The sequence below is a fragment of the Dermacentor albipictus genome, chromosome 9 (genome assembly GCF_038994185.2).
Source record: "Dermacentor albipictus isolate Rhodes 1998 colony chromosome 9, USDA_Dalb.pri_finalv2, whole genome shotgun sequence".
In the NCBI taxonomy this organism is placed as follows: Eukaryota; Metazoa; Arthropoda; class Arachnida; order Ixodida; family Ixodidae; genus Dermacentor; species Dermacentor albipictus.
Genome location: NC_091829.1, coordinates 104,987,028 through 105,003,480, shown reverse-complemented (window position 1 = coordinate 105,003,480; position 16,453 = coordinate 104,987,028). Strand labels below are relative to the sequence as shown.

The window sequence follows — 16,453 nt, the reverse complement described above, 5'->3', positions numbered from 1 at the left end:
ATGTTGTATGCGTGATTACAAAGAATTTAAGCGCGGTTCGCTTGACTTTGCTGAGGCCTTGTAGCCTCTCTCTTACGAGGCTATGAGGCATTGTATTTTAGTTTGATTGGCAGTTTTCGTGTTGCTATACAATTTTCTCATTGACACTTTTCACCGAATTATAATATTTGAGAAGTTGATTAAATAATTAGGGCTAGATATTTAATTAAGCCGAATAAAAAATTCATCTGAGTATCTCCAAGCGATGGCAAACATCATTATCTTTCGTCTGTTCAGCTACGTTGTATTTGCATATTTTTAATCTTTGGCTCAAATTACGTGGGACACCCTGTATGTATACGCATAGGTATATACATTGTTTGACTATGCGTATGACTTGCTGTTTAATTCACGCCATGTAATTATTCGTCCTTTCAGTAAAGATCATAAGTCCCGATTTCTCTGTGTTAAACTTAAGGTCTAGGTTTGTCGCTGCCTTGCCACAAATATTCGCAAGTGTCTAAATCACATGCGCTGTCCGCTAGTGGCAGAATGTCGTCATCATACATCAGTCCGGGGACCTTCTGTTGCGCGATTTGTCTATTACTCATGCAAGATAAATCAGACCCTAATTCACTGTTTTACTTTTACTTCACTTCCCTAATTCACCGTCCGTCCGTCCGTCCGTCCGTCCGTCCGTCCGTCCGTCCGTCCGTCCGTCCGTCCGTCCGTCCATCTGTCCGTCTGTCTGTCTGTCTGTCTGTCTGTCTGTCTGTCTGTCTGTCTGTCTGTCTGTCTGTCTGTCTGTCTGTCTGTCCGTCCGTCCGTCCGTCCGTCCGTCCGTCCGTCCGTCTGTCTGTCTGTCTGTCTGTCTGTCTGTCTGTCTGTCTGTCTGTCTGTCTGTCTGTCTGTCTGTCTGTCTGTCCGTCTGTCCGTCTGTCCGTCCGTCTGTCTGTATGTCTGTCTGTCTGTCTGTCTGTCTGTCTGTCCGTCCGTCCGTCCGTCCGTCCGTCTGTATGTCTGTCTGTCTGTCTGTAATCTTACGCCGACCCAGTGGCGGAAGCAGTCTACCTGCTTGGGCCCCTAGGTATGTGCTCCTTTCATTCCTCATGACGCAAGGAAACCAAGCCTGATGCCACGAATGCTCAGAAATCTATTAGTGAGAGCAAATAGTGCTCCCTCAAACCTTTTTTTGATTTACCGTGGCGCTGAGGCCTTTCTTGTACAATGTAGGAGAATACATTGTAAAGACGGAGGTGCACGGTTGGATGCATCTGTTTTAAGTTCATCAACTTGAATTGCGTCAAGAAAACCTGTTCGGGTATTCGCACCTGATTTATTAGGTGCCTACTGCACCATCAATATATAGGCGGTCTTCTTTAACGGGACCAAATATTAAGGAATAGATCCATGTAAATCTTCCTGACATTATTGTAATCATTCGAGTGTTCAGATGGTAACCTCCGGATAAGGAGCGAGTTGGGCAGTTGAGTGGGCAATTTATGAATTTATGTTGATTATCATTGAAATTATTGTTTTTGGGTGGCTAAAGCAAAACAGCAGTCTGGAGCCTGTCTTCGACATATTGTAGTTGAGCGAATATATGCTTATTAATCATGTGTCTGTAAGAGCTAAGAACAAATATTTTGTAATTACGCGTTCTCTAAAAGCCTAACTGACGCGGAAAAAGATCGTGGGTAACATCGACCAGACCGCTTCCAGCCTTTCGAGATATTGCGATGAATGGCACGGCTCCGTGAGCATGTTCCTTGCCGCCAGACAACTGTCGATATTTATTCACATCGTTTTTCCGAAGGAAAGCCGTTTGAAGTTGAAATGTCAATGTAGCAACGAACGTGCGCTTCCGAAAGCGTGCTTGGTCACAGAAACGATGCACGATTTGATGATAGTGCTGATTTAGCGCGTCATTGCTCTCAAGGCATTGCGCTGCCGCCAACGGAAGCAAGATAACGAAGTTGAACTGCATGGCAGCTTCTTACGGGGCCGTGCCAGCCAAGGGCGACAATACTGACGTCGCAGGCGCATTTCTTTTGTCGGTTTCACTTTAAGAAAGAGATAATGCTACAAATGCAGTGTCATTCGTTGTTGTCTCGAGGATTTAAATACGGGTTTTAATGCTCTCTGCACCGCTTTTGTTTCCAAGAGCAGGTGTAGGTGGTCAAAATTTCCGGAGTCCTCCACTACGGCGTGCCTCATAATCAGAAAGTGGTTTTGGCACGTAAAACCCCATAATTTAGTTAAGAGCAGGTGTAAGGAGGAAAATATTCGCTCACACCTGAAAACACACACACCCTCGCACGAACACACGCACTGTCTCTCCCTCGCACGAGCACACACTCTCTTCCTCACAAGCACTCAGACGCTCTCTCCATCGCACGTACAGATATCCGTGCACACACAAACACGCACACTTTTGTGCGCAGGCATGCATGCTGAAAGACGAATACGCATGGTCACACACGTGTACATTCACACGCCGCCATGCATGCGCCGCAAGCACAGAAGCGCACGCACACATGCACTAACACGCAGATGCAGGCATGCACGCACACCGCGAACGCTCACACACGCATACACACACTCGCGTGCAAGCATATGCAAATATGGAGGCACTAGCACGCGCACACACGCAGTCTCTCTCTCCCTCGCGCATACACACGCTCTTTCTCCCTCGCACACACACACACACTTTCTGTCTCTCCCGCACACAAACGCACTCTCCCTCACACGCACGTACTCTCTCTTTATCCGTCATACGCACGCACACACACGTACACACATACTATACGCACCCACAGGCATCCATGCGCACACAAACACGCACACATTTGCTCGCAATCGTGCATGCTGAAATTCGAAAACACGTTGACACGCGTACACGTTCACACGCGGCCACGCATGCACCGCAAGCGCGCGCACACGCGCACGCACACACGCCGGGAACGCTCACACATGCATACACGCATTCGCGTGCATGCAAACGCAAATACGGAGGCCCACGGCCGTACAATCATACACAGAGCGCACAGGCGCATACAACCATATACAGGCGCGCTCATGACATGCACACGCATAACCACTCTGTACCATCTCGGCTGCTTCTCAAAAACCTGCGCGTGCTAACAGGCTGCATAACACTCCATCTACCATTACCTTGGCCACGGCGGCCGCATTTCGATGGGGGTGAAATGCGAAAACACCCGTGTGCTTAGATTTGGGAACACGTTAAACAACCCCAGGTGGTGCAAACCTCCGGAGTCTCCACTACGGCGTGCCTCATAATCATAAAGTGGTTTTGGAATGTAAAACCCGATAATTGAATTACCATTACCTTATCAATGCCAACTGTAATAAACCGCTTTATGGTTTAAATTTGGCGCTTCTTCAAGTCAGTGTGCCCTCTGGCGGGAGGTTTCAGAACGATTTCCTCCTGTAGTGGGACTTCACCCTCCCTGTCTGACTTGTTTTAACTGCTTTAACGCACCACCAGTGTTCTGACTAAGTGCCAAAATACATATGTTGTTAGAAGGGGCTACCTTCTTGTTGTAGTCAGTTGAAACGTTTTGACACTCAGCCGATATTCTGAAATATAATTTTGAAAAGAAAATTTCCCATTGAGTTACACTTGTGCGTTGCTGTGAAGCTCCGAAGGAGAATGTCCTGAATTCCTGGACATGTCTGCACTGGCTCCGTTCGGCTGTGACTAGTTAATCAAGCGTTCGGTCTCTCCTCGCTAGTATACAGCAATTTTCCCATTGGCTTCGCTGTGTGACATCTCTGCCTGCATGGTGACAGCACTCACTTGTGTGACGTAAGCACGAAGGTCGTCGTCGAGCGTTTCTTGATCTCTGCTACGGCTCGGAAGATCTTGTTCCGTGACACGACGTCCACGCCCGCGTACGGCTCGTCCAGAAACACAAAAGGCTGCAGGCCCAGCAGAGCGGCACCGATGGACAACTTTCGGCGGTTGCCTCCGCTAGGACGGTTGGGGGGGTGGGGGGCGGAGGGAGCGAAATCAGATTGCTACATTTTATTTTTATTTACACATACTGACAGGCTCCATGCACAAGCATCATGTGAGGGGGACTAGAGAATAATTTTAACAAGAACGTGAAAGCAAACAAAAGAAATTCAGGAACAAGGTATTATACAATGGTAAAGTGTAATAGATATGGTGTAACATTGTAATAATAGAATAAGTGGGTTTTATACAAAATTGAGTGGACCTACATGACATCCCTCTTATTCTATAAACATGATTTCAAGTGATCATGTCGATAGCAAAAAGAGTCATAGATGGTTAATATTTTATTTCTAAATGCCACATGGTCAAGAGTACAGACGATATCATCATGGAAGTCATACCATTGATCAATTGCTCGTGGAAGCGTAGATGTGGTAAAGGCTTGGCTACGGCCGAAAGACGAATAAAACTATGTTGATTATGAAGACTCTAAGATAGGCGATGTGGTTTGGATTGTAGCAAGGTATTTGCGTTCGCGTTGTAGACGATTTTGTGCAATAAACAGAGAGTGGCTATCTTCCTTCGTGATTCCAAGGATGATAGCGATAATGAAGTCTTTAAGTTAGTGACACTGGAGTGTTGGTTATAATCTCGAGCGATGAAACGTGCAGCGCGGTTTTGCACAGATTCCAGTAAGTTGAGTAGACAGACTTGCTGAGGTGACCAGAAGGGCGACGCATATTCCAGTTGTGGACGAACAAATATCTGGTATTTGGAATGTGGTGGACAGCAAGACAGCCATTAAATGGTGCGTCCCCAACCGTACTGCATTACTCAAAAGGGGCAGAGGCGGAGGAGAAGATGGCGGCCGCTTTGCGAGGCACGGTGTTATCTCAATTATATGCAGAGCTGGGTCGGTGCGCATACGCAGGGCGTATGCTCACCGACCTTAGAAGCAGTATGCGTGTCCCTAGCAGAACTGGGTTTTAATAAGATATTTATTGGTTATTCTGAACTAAAGAGAGAATTTATAAACTTTATCTGTACAATTTGCAGTCAGACAATTATAATGCCTCGACATTGAACAAATTACGGATTTGTTTTGTCAACTTCAGCGACCGAAATAATTATTCGGACATTGTCACTGTGTCTGCATCCGCTTAAAGCGCTTTACATTACTGCGGTATTGCACTTGCTCATTGAGCACATAGTCAATCGCTCTTCCTACCTCTATGCTACCGCCATTGTCAAGATGCACGAGGTAGGCTAAACTTGTGGCTAAAAGCGGGGTCCCAGCGCCGACTAACAAGCCAATCACTGCGCCGTCTTTATCCCGCTTCTACTGCCTCCTTGTGTCGCGATGCTGCTCCAATAGGAGCGGAATCGTATGAGAATCAGTTTGTGTTCCGAAATTTTTTCTCGTGTTTCCAATTTACAAGCTGCCGAATCGGCACAAAGTTCATTTGAAGGTGGCATCGCATGCATCGAATATAGTGTAAACAACACTTTATGGCTAATAACAGACAGAGCACTGAAAGTGGAGACGAATGAAGGCGTACACACAAACACAAGCGCTCTGTGCGTCTGCCTTGTCGTCGTTTTCAGTGCATTGTTTGTTATTAGGCGTGAAACGATACAAGCTTGCCCAGTTTTCTAATCCGTTCGCTTAAGCTTTCATTTTAGCGATAGCGCCGCGAACGAAACGGTTGTCTTGCACTTGCTAGAGAAATGAGGAAATATTTGTAATTCTTTTACGAATTTTGTTATTCTAACATTCATAGTAACAGGACGCAGCAAATTGTAAATATCAGCCATCAATGTCGCAAATAGGTGTATGCGATATTCCCAACTTGTTTAACATATTAAGTGTAGCCCTTTTCGATGCGATCTTCCAATTCGTGTACACTATTGTAAAGAAGAATATTTTTCAATAGTATTCGATTTCAAAGTGCTAACTGCGAGCAATAAAACACAAAATTGGCGCAGAAGTATGGTAAATATCGCGGACGCAGTACGGGCCTAAAATGCGCCAAGTCACGTATACGTATTGCTCGAAAGTATGTTCTACGCCGACAAACTTCTGATTTCTTGCTAATGTCCCACGCACGCTTTAAATAAAACTTCGTGACAGAAACGCAGTAATGTAGTACTTACAAGGACGTGAGCGTCGTTTTATATTTATTATGACAACAGCTGTCTATTACTAGAAGATAGTTCAAAAAGTATTCGATATCCGATTGTATTCGTTTTGCTGCTATTGAATTGACAATCGATACTTCTTTTTTCCCGAAATTGCTACTCGCACGCGGCTAGTTGTAAGATTGCTAGCTACATAATTTCAATCGGCGTGCGCCAACCTGTACACGCCGCACTCCTTCGATGCGTTCTCGTCGAGGTCAACGACCGATATGATGCTGTCCACCATGGGCTTCAACTCGCACTCAGGGATGCCTCGCAGCCGACCAATCAGGTACAAGTACTCGTACGCATTCAGCCCGTCCAGTAGACCTCCCAGCTGGAAACAGTAGCTTATCTGCGATTGCCACTGCGATGCACGGGGACAGAGAAATCAAAATTTATGCACACACAGATTTTCAGCCTGTTGTGTTGCTAGGCCACTCTGGCGACACAAACACAGAAAATGATGCTGCACGTTAAGAGTGCAGCAGAGCCTCTGGCAGTACCTGATAGGTTGGCCGCCAATCCCTTGGGAAATTTAGTTTATCTACAAATCAGCGCTAAGGAGAAACGAGTGGTGAAAGGGCAAGGCATGGTAGGAAATAAAAAGAAAAATTAATGCAGAATCCATGTCTGACGAATGTCGACGGCAACGTGATAAGCATTCAAGCAATGTTGCGGCACATCATGTTTCCGAACTCACGTTTATTTATACTCTGCGGCGTTCATTCACGGACATGCGTGCCTTCGGCTACATGCTGCCTGCCCTGTCTCTGATGCTGGCCCACTTTTGAAATAGCACTCACTTGCCAAGGTCACCCTTGTGCATTACGGCACGACGACGAGTGTATGACAGCGGCGTAGTGACGATAATGAAATGATGAACAAGGAATGACGTCGATGGCATCATGACAATGAGATGACATTTATTTATTTATTTTGTAAATGGGGTTTATTCGGGTCGTAGAGAAGCAGCGACCAACGCGGCAACAGCAGGTAGGGCGCAGCCAGCGAGCGAACTGGGTACAAGCCACGCGATGGCAATGGGGCTTTTCAGCCTGCCGATCTTTTTCGTCACAACCATCCCCGGAATTGAAGAGTAGCCATCCTGGCAACCTAGGAAGAGGTGGGCGGATCGTAGTACTGCTTCCGCCGGTCAATGTGTACAGTCTCTCGCCCTCGTCGACGGAGATCGGGAGATGGCGATACGGGTTCGACCACGTAGTTCACTGGTGATGTTTGTGCAACCACGCGGTAGGGCCCGTGGTACTTCGGGAGGAGCTTGGATGAAAGGCCAGGAGCAGCAACAGGCGGGACCCAAAGCCACACGAGTGATTTGACGGGGAAGGGGTGAGGGGGAGGATTGAGGTCATGGCGCTCTTTTTGGTGGCACTGTTGAGCAGACGTCAAAGAACGAGCCAGTTCTCGGCATTTCTCGGCGCTCTGAGCAATCGCAGAAACAGGTGAGCGTTCAGCAGGGTCCGGCCGGTACGGGAGAACAGTATCAATGGTGCTGCAGGGATGGCGGCCGTAAAGCAGGAAGAATGGCGAGAATCCAGTAGTGGCTTTAGAGGCAGTGTTATATGCGTAAGTGACGAACGCAAGTACAAGATCCCAGTTGGAGTGGTCAGATGCAACATACATTGATAGCATGTCACCAAGAGTTCTGTTGAATCGTTCTGTTAAGCCATTGGTGTGTGGATGATAAGCAGTAGTAGTGCGGTGAATAATTTGGCATTCAGATACGAGTGACTGCAGGACATCTGAGAGGAATACGCGGCCCCGATCGCTCAACAATTCGCGAGGGGCGCCATGGTGGAGAACGAAGTTGTTTAGTATGAACGAGGCGATGTCTTTTGCTGATGCAGCAGGCAAGGCGGCGGTTTCGGCATACCGTGTCAGATGATCTACGGCCACAACAATCCATCGGTTGCCAGCGCCAGTAGATGGAAGAGGCCCGTATATATCAATGCCGACGCGGTCGAATGGTTGAGCTGGGCAGGGGAGTGGTTGGAGAGGTGCGGTGGAGAGATGCGGGACACATTTGCGTCGCTGGCAGGCAATGCAGGAGCGCACGTATTTGTGGACGAAGGTGTACATCCCTCACCAATAATATCGCAGGCCAAGTCATGTTTAAGTTTTTGACACTCCGCCGTGACCACACTGTGGGTCAGAATGAAAAGCGGAGCATAAATCTTGTCGTAGGTGGCGAGGCACTACTAAGAGCCGTTTGCGGCCGTCATTTTGGCAGTTGCGGCGGTATAAAAGTCCGTCACGGATTGTGAAATGCTGCGCCTGTCGGCGTAATGCTCGAGGTGCCGAAGTTGCCGGAGTATTTGACAAAAAGTCGAATACCATGACGATCCATGGGTCTTTTCGTTGCTCCGATGCCATGTCCAGGATGTCAAGTGGTGAGATGTCATGTCTATAAGTAGAACTGCTGCTGTCTGAAGTAACTGGGGAGAGCGAGAGGGCATCGGCGTCAGAGTGCTTGCGTCCAGAACGATAGACGACACGGATATCATATTCCTGGATTCGGAGGGCCCACCGAGTGAGGCGGCCTGACGGGTCCTTTAGGTTTGACAACCAGCGAAGAGCGTGATGATCCGTCACCACGTCAAAGCGTCGACCGTAGAGATATGGACGAAATTTTTGAAGAGCCCATACGATAGCCAGGCACTCTTTTTCTGTGACTGAGTAATTGGCCTCTGGTTTCGCGAGGGCACGACTAGCCTAAGAGACGACGTATTCGGCGTTAGTGTCCTTGCGTTGTGCGAGCACGGCACCAAGGCCGACACCACTGGCGTCAGTGTGAAGTTCTGTAGGTGCACTTGGATAAAAATGGCGTAAGAGTGGCGGAGACGTGAGGAGGTGACGAAGAGTCGTAAAGGCATCATCAGAGGCTTCCGACCAAGCAGAAAGCTCATTGTCGCCTTGAAGAAGTTGCTTAAGTGGTGCGATCACTGTAGAGAAATTGCGAATGAAACGTCGAAAATAGGAGCATAGGCCAATGAAGCTGCGCAGTGCTTTCAAGTTAGTGGGCTTCGGAAATTCGGATACGGCGCGAAGTTTATCAGGATGAAGAAGAATGCCTTCTTTGGAGACAACGTGGCCTAATATAGTCAGTTTTCGAGCCGCAAATCGGCACTTTCCTAAGTTAAGCTGGAGACCAGCATTCCTGCGACAGGTCAAAACTTGATGTAAACGCCGAAGATGGGTTGGAAAATCAGGGGAAAAGACGACAACGTCGTCGAGGTAGCAGAGGCAAGTATGCCACTTCAGGCCACGTAGGATGCCGTCCATCATGCGTTCGAAGGTGGCGGGTGCATCGCACAGACTGAACGGCATCACAGTGAATTCGTACAAGCCATCTGGTGTTACAAATGTGGTTTTAGAACAGTCAGCGTCAGCCATGCGCACCTGCCAGTAGCCAGAGCGGAGACCTAAGGAGGAAAAGAACTACGCTCCTTGCAAACAGTCAAGTGCGTCGTCAATACGTGGCAACGGGTATACATCCTTTCGGGTAATCTTCTTAAGCCTTCAATAGTCGACGCAAAATCGTATGGTACCATCTTTCTTTTTAACTAGGACGACTGGTGAAGCTCAAGGACTACTCGAAGGCTGGATAACACCGCGATTGAGCATATCATTCACCTAGTCATTGATAACTTGTCTTTCAGTCGCCGATACTCGGTAGGGACGCTGTCGAATTGGTGCGTGGCTCCCAGTGTCGATAGTGTGCAAAACAGTCGTTGTGCGGCCGAGTGATGTTGCGTGGCAATCAAAGGAGGAAGAGAAGCCTTGGAGCAAGCGAAGAAGTTCGTCGCGCTGCGTCGGCGTAAGGTCACTGGCAATAGCTGGCGTAAAACAACCCGGTAGGGACTGTGGACGTGATGCCTTGAGAGCAGCAATATAAGTGGAGTCGTCCATCGTGTGAAATATTGAAGGTGAAGTCAGTGGCTCGGCTCTGCCAAGGCTTTCACGGCGGCGTAAAGTAATTGGTTCAGCCGATGGGTTGGAGACGCACATGAGAGAGGCGCCAACTTTGAACTCGAGGACGGCGAACGGCAGTGGTAGTGAACGGCGGCGAACTAAGAGTTCAGACGGAGCGAAGAGTACTGTGCCGTCATCTACATAGTCACAAGAGATACTGACAAGGGGGGAAGACCAGGCAGGTATAATGGTGTCTTCTGAAGCAGAGATTTTGCGGCAATGGTCCTTATGGTCAGTGATAATATCAGTCGAATACTGAAACAGCTCGATTTCGGCGCGGGTGCAGTCAATGATCGCATGATGTGTGGAGAGAAAGTCCCAACCTAATATGACGTCGTGTGAACATGATGGCAACACGACGAATTCTATGATATAGAGGACGTCCTGAATGACGACACGAGCAGTGCAGGCGCCGGATGGCTCGACGTGCTGCGCGTTGGCAGTTTGAAGAGACAGTCCAGAAAGCGGCGTCGTCACTTTTCCTATCTTGCGGCAAATGCGGGCATCTACCGCTGACAGAGCAGCGCCGGTGTCGACAAGTGCTAGCGTCAATGTTCCTTCTATTGCGACTTCAATAACGTTCTTCGGGGAAGTGTGAGGCCTTATACATTTCGCTGGCGCCACAGCTCTCGCCTCCTGAACTGCGATATTTAGTTTTCCTGGCGCAAAGGGCTCCGACGCCGGTGCATGGGGGAAAGCGAGCGGCGGCGAGGAGAAGGTGAACGGCGAGCGGCGGAGAATGCGGTGTCGACGGCAGACGGAGATTCAAAGGTGTCCGAATAGTTGCGGCGTTGGTGGAAACGTGGCGCATATGGACGCACATTGTTGGGGACGTTGGGGGTAAGGAGGCGGCAGTGATGTGCTACGTGTCCAGCACGGCCATAATAAAAACTAATCGGCCGATTATCTTCCGTGAGCCGATGATCTTGAGGTCGTGCATACTGCGCCAGGGGCCGGACCGGAGTGGATACGGGTGGGCGCAAAGGCGGGCGAAGGGGACCGTAGGTCTGTGGTGCAGGCCTCGAAGCGACTTCGGCGTACGTCAGGGGAGCGGCAACCGGAGCCTGCTGGAGAGAAGGTGGAATGTGGTCGGCTACCTGCTCCTTGATGACAGATTGGAGAGCGGGCGTGAACGGAGAATTCGACTGGCCGTGTGTGAGGGGAATCAGACAAAGCTGACGAGCCACCTCTTCACGGACGCACTCCTTGAGCTCTAGCAGTAGCGGCGTATTATCCGGGGAAAGAGCCAAGCTCGACATTGAAGTCGCCTGAGGAGGAGATCGGCGGGTGGCTAGGCGTTGTTTGAGGAGTTCGCCGAAGCTTTGGCAGAGACTGACGAGTTCAGAGACTGTCGCAGAGACAGCATCTGGAAGGCGTCGTCTTCAATGCCTTTTAAGATGTGGCGGATCTTCTCAGCATCAGCCATTGTGACGTCAACGCGGTTGCAGAGGTCGACAACATCTTCTATATAACTTGTAAATGTCTCCCCGCACTGCTGCGCATGACTGCGCAAACGTTGCTCGGCGCGAAGCTTGCGAACAGCGGGGTGCCCGAATACCGCCGTCACATTAGTTTTGAAGGCTGGCCACGTCGTGACATCACGTCCATGGTTGCGGTGCCACACGCTGGCGACACCGCTCAAATAAAACGATACGTAGTTCAGTTTTTTGGTGTCGTCCCAGTGGTTGTAGATGCTCACCCGGTCGTAGTCAGCGAGCCAGTCTTCTACGTCATGGTCTTCGGTACTGCTGAAGATGGGTGGGTCGCGTTGACGCAGCGGGCTGGGGCAGACCACGGTAGTCACCGGGGCAGCGGGTTTTGGTTGCGGTGGTCCTTCTTCCGGCATAATGAAAACAGGCTGCAGTGTCCGTACGGTTGCGAAGTTGCAGAATTCCGGTTGTACGCAGCAGCTCCACCAATTGTAAAGGGGGTTTATATTGTAAAGGGGGTTTATTCGGGTCGTACAGAAGCAGTGACCAACGTGGCAACAGCAGGTAGGGCGCAGCCAGCGAGCAAACTGGGTACGAGCCATGCGATGGCAATGGGGCTTTTCAGCCTGCCGATCTTCTTCGTCACAATTTATTTATTTATCCATTTATTTATTTATTTATTTATTTATTTTTTACAATACTGTTACTCTCACTCGAGAGCGTGGAGTTGTGTACTAGAGTATATATTCATGTATGTCAGCGTACAGGATTTAAGCATAAAACATCATTTTAAGAAAGTCTAGGCAGAACAGTTCACTGAAAAAAAAGGGGAAATTAAAGAAATTGATCTCGTCCAGGGATGGTAATGTCAAAGGGACGCTGTGTTTAGGAATACAAATGCATGTTTCGATACAACATTTAACATCATACTTAAAAAAAAAACTAGCTTTGGAGAACGCATACGTAACCAGTTAGACATGTATTATGAATGAAGGGAAATATAACACTTAATGCGTCGAAACAATATATATATTTCTGCGATGAGCATGCACTTGGGACATATAACACTTCGAGAGAGATAGAAGGAATGATTTAAGAAGAAATGTCAAGGCAAGAAATTAGCAGGAAAAATGGCAGGTACAACAATCATCTCAGAACTAAAGGTCATAAAGTAATAAAAATTTGTGTGTCCACATAACAACTACTAACGAAAAAAAAAGCGGGAAGCAGAAATCATGACAATGTAAACTTTGTGAGGATGAATCATGTCATAACACATTATTTAATTTACACACTGCTGCTTCTACTTGTGCACTAAATTTAGATACCAATTCTTTGTTGGTTGTAGCAGAATTACTGCGGCTCCATTCAGATACTACGAGCAGGAGGAAGGAATACTTAAACCTGTCGTTATTGCATTTCTATTGTTTTAAAACGTATGCACGTTTATTACGTGTTTTTCAAGCTTCAGACAATATAAGATGCTGGACACGTCCTTCTTATAGTTACTTTTTAGCAGCACAAACGAGTTCAGGGAAGCGTGTTTTCGTCCGGCCGACAGAGTTCGCAATCCGGACCACCTCAGAAGATTAGTCGCTGAGTCAACGCATTTATAGTTATTTTGAATCAGCCTCATGGCCTTTCTTTGTATTGCCTCTTACTTTTGTTGCTCATTCAACGAGGAAACCAGACAGACTGTGGTTGCGTATGGATAACTGGATTTTTGAACGTTGTGTAACTTCATTGATGTGATAGAGAGCGCATGGCTTTTGAGGAAGAATAACTTGCCTAACGTTCCTGCGGTGATATTCGTAATGTGGTTATCCCACCTGAGGTCTTAAAATAATGTTACCCCAAGGTATTTATGTTGTTAAGCTTTAATTAGCTGTATGCGAATACTCTCTTACATAAAGTCAGATGGTCTAGCTTTCTTTGTTACATCACAGTAATTGATTTTGTTTACGTTTTCATTTATATTTAATTTATTTTGTGAAAGTGTCCAAGAACAGCTCTACGCCTTAGTATTGGTGCACTTGTATTACGCAAAAACATAAATCAAACAAACAAAACAGAACATCTCAATGAACAGTTGCACAAAATGCAACAAAACATGAATTAATCGAAGACGGAAGTTAATGAGCAAATAGTAGAGCTAGAAATATCAAGATCCTGACGCAAGGTATTTTGTTGTGTTACAAGACGTGATATTGCGTGGCAGGTGCAAGAAGAATTCACGCAGGGGATATTAGGTTTACCCAAGTTTGGGCGAAGCGCACAGAATGTTAAAACTGACAGTAACGGTAATTGAAATCTGTCAATAAAAGTATCAGATAGGTATAATTATATTTTCGCAATAAATAACGCTGGTGTGGGCGATCAGTTTAATATTTCAATCAGTGTTAGGTGTGATGACAACAATATGAATAAAGAAGAGTTATGGCCCAATAAATGCACCTTGGGGATCGCAGGAAGCAACTCCAACAGTTTTGGAAAGCTTTTTTTTTTTGTACATTACAAATTGTGAACAGTTGCTTAAAAATTATGCTATCCAGGCAGAGAGGGGCCCTTCCGCAACAACACTTTCGACTTTATCAATTAGTTTGTTGTGGTATACACAAGCAAATGCCTTAGCTAGGTTGAGCAATACAGTGAAAGCTCGTTAATTCGAACTTCAATAATTCGAATTTATGGATAATTCGAACTGTATGATTTGGTCCCGCCAAGCTCCGCACAAGTCTATGTATAAAAAAGTCCGTTAATTCGAACGCGAGAAGGTTCCCTCACGGATAATTCGAACTACGCTCGCCTGGCACACGGCCAGAGAAACGCGCCTATACTGCCTACACACAAGGCTGTATTGCTTCCGAAACGGGGAGAACGGCGAGAGAAGGCAACATCGGAAAAAAATCTAACCGACGCGGGGGCAGCCAGAAGGCAGCGGCGGCTGCCGCCTCTCCGTTCTACGTAACCTCCGAGACTTCTTGCCCATTGCGAATCTCGGAGGCTTTGCAAATCTTGTACAGCTGTTAATGTTGTGCGGAGATGGCACGGCAAGCGCCAAAACACAGCGAATCAAGTACGTCGCAGCTGCGCTTGCAATCAAGAACCAACGAATCAGGGCCTTCGCCACCTTCACATGTTCAGCGTCTTTGTCTCGGCAGTCTTCATCGGTTGTGCACCTCTGTTTTCAGCTTAGGAGGTATCAGTTGTCGCGATTCATTGTGATGATGTTAAGCCTCGGCTAACGTTCGTTTCGGTGGACATCGGTGGTGTGGCACAGTCGGACCCAGAGCTTCGACTTGAACATGGCGTGTGCCCGCGGCACACGCCATCACTTTCTGACACGCCAAGTTTCTGACATGCCCTACTGCTTCCAAATCGCAGTGTACTGTTGATCTCCTTCACTTTCGTTTGTTCGAACTTTCATTAATTCGAACTGAAGCGGCTTCCCCTTGCGGTTCGAATTAACGAGCTTTTACTGTATCAAATTCTGAACGCGGTGATTGACTGTAAACGCAAGATCATGGAATAGTTCTGTCAGATAGCTTACTGTTCCCAAACCACTGCTAAAGCGATGTTGGTAGGTAGACAAGCCAATGCTCAATAGAAAAACTGTTGTGGGCTTTAATATTATGCTTACTGGAACCTTACAGGATGTACCAGGTAATCAATAGTGTATAAAATGTTTTTTTATACTTCCTGATTTATGAATCAATGTAATTTTTTGCAATTATAAATCGTTCGGCACCTCTGGAGTCACGAGTGATTTGCAAAAAATTAGGCCAATGCAACTGCTGCATCACTGCGCATACCTTTTCGGAATGTCCTGAGGTGAGTTGTCCGGAGTGCTGCATTTTAAGGGTCAAGTTTAAAGTGAAGCTTATGTGTTCCAGCATTCTTAATATCTAATTCGCCAATGCTTACACCCTATCTGGGTTGAATAGGGGAATAATTTTATTTTGTCTAGTAAATATTGATTGAAAAAGAATGTTATTTACATTTGCCTTCGCGCTTTATTCCTCTTGGAGTCGGTGGGACGCTTCTCTATCATTGGTGGGAAAGTGCCTTCAGCACCTCCCGGGCATATTACCAAGAAGGGAAGGTAAGGCTTAATTAAAAGGGCCCTGAACCACTTTTATCGAAGTGGAGAAAGACATTTGAAGTGAAAATAGGTTACTTCAAAAATATATTGCTGCAACAAGTACTTCACAGCCTCAACAGAAGCGGAGTTATTGGCAGTGAAACACGACCTCTGCTGTGCTCCCGTTCCTCATTCAATGCCTTGCGCTACCGAGGCTACGGCGGAGGGCTGCGTGCCTACAACGCTTCGTCTTCTAAATGTTACCATGGCGCGCTGTTAAAATTTTATCTGGTATGCTGACGTAGATACACGACTGGATTTTACAGCCCCGACGCGCTATGGTACGTCCTCATTGAGGGGAGGGACGTGCTTGATGGGAGGGACGTGCTAAAGTGTGATGCAGTGTCTAATGGCGAATTCGGCAAACCGCATTGGTGCGCACCGAGGTGCCCTCATACACCGTTTCATCTGATCATGTTCGGCCAAGGGCACGCCGTTGCGAACCTGTGCGATTTTCTCAGCATGCCGTAAAACGTTGTCGTCATGACGTCTTCTCGATTCCGTGTATCTACAGGCTCGTGCAGCCCGCAGAAGCATAGCCGACGACACCTGCTTCTGCTTCTCGGAGAAAACGGGCGCAAGGGCGTGGATTTGGACAGCACTTACACGGAGGGTACACTGACGCACATCTGCGATGCATTTTAATTGGTTAAGCATTTCTATGATTACCCAACTAGAAAAGCGGCCGTCCGTCCATCTGTCCTGCACGTAAGACGATCGCTTTTAAGATAGAGACCACAGCAGCGA

General features: G+C 47.4%; 1 protein-coding gene across 5 annotated transcripts in view; it reads right to left on the bottom strand.

The window, feature by feature from the left end:
• The window catches only part of LOC135907196 (phospholipid-transporting ATPase ABCA3-like), a 248,818-nt gene that overhangs the window by 17,413 nt on the left and 214,952 nt on the right, over window positions 1-16,453 (bottom strand). For all 5 annotated transcript variants that reach the window (XM_070525186.1, XM_065438880.1, XM_065438883.1 and 2 more), the window contains 2 exons: window positions 6,322-6,509; window positions 3,803-3,976 (listed from right to left, as the gene is read on the bottom strand). In XM_070525186.1, the coding sequence (XP_070381287.1) occupies window positions 3,803-3,976; window positions 6,322-6,509 (362 nt within the window). The remainder of the gene's footprint in view (window positions 1-3,802; window positions 3,977-6,321; window positions 6,510-16,453) is intronic.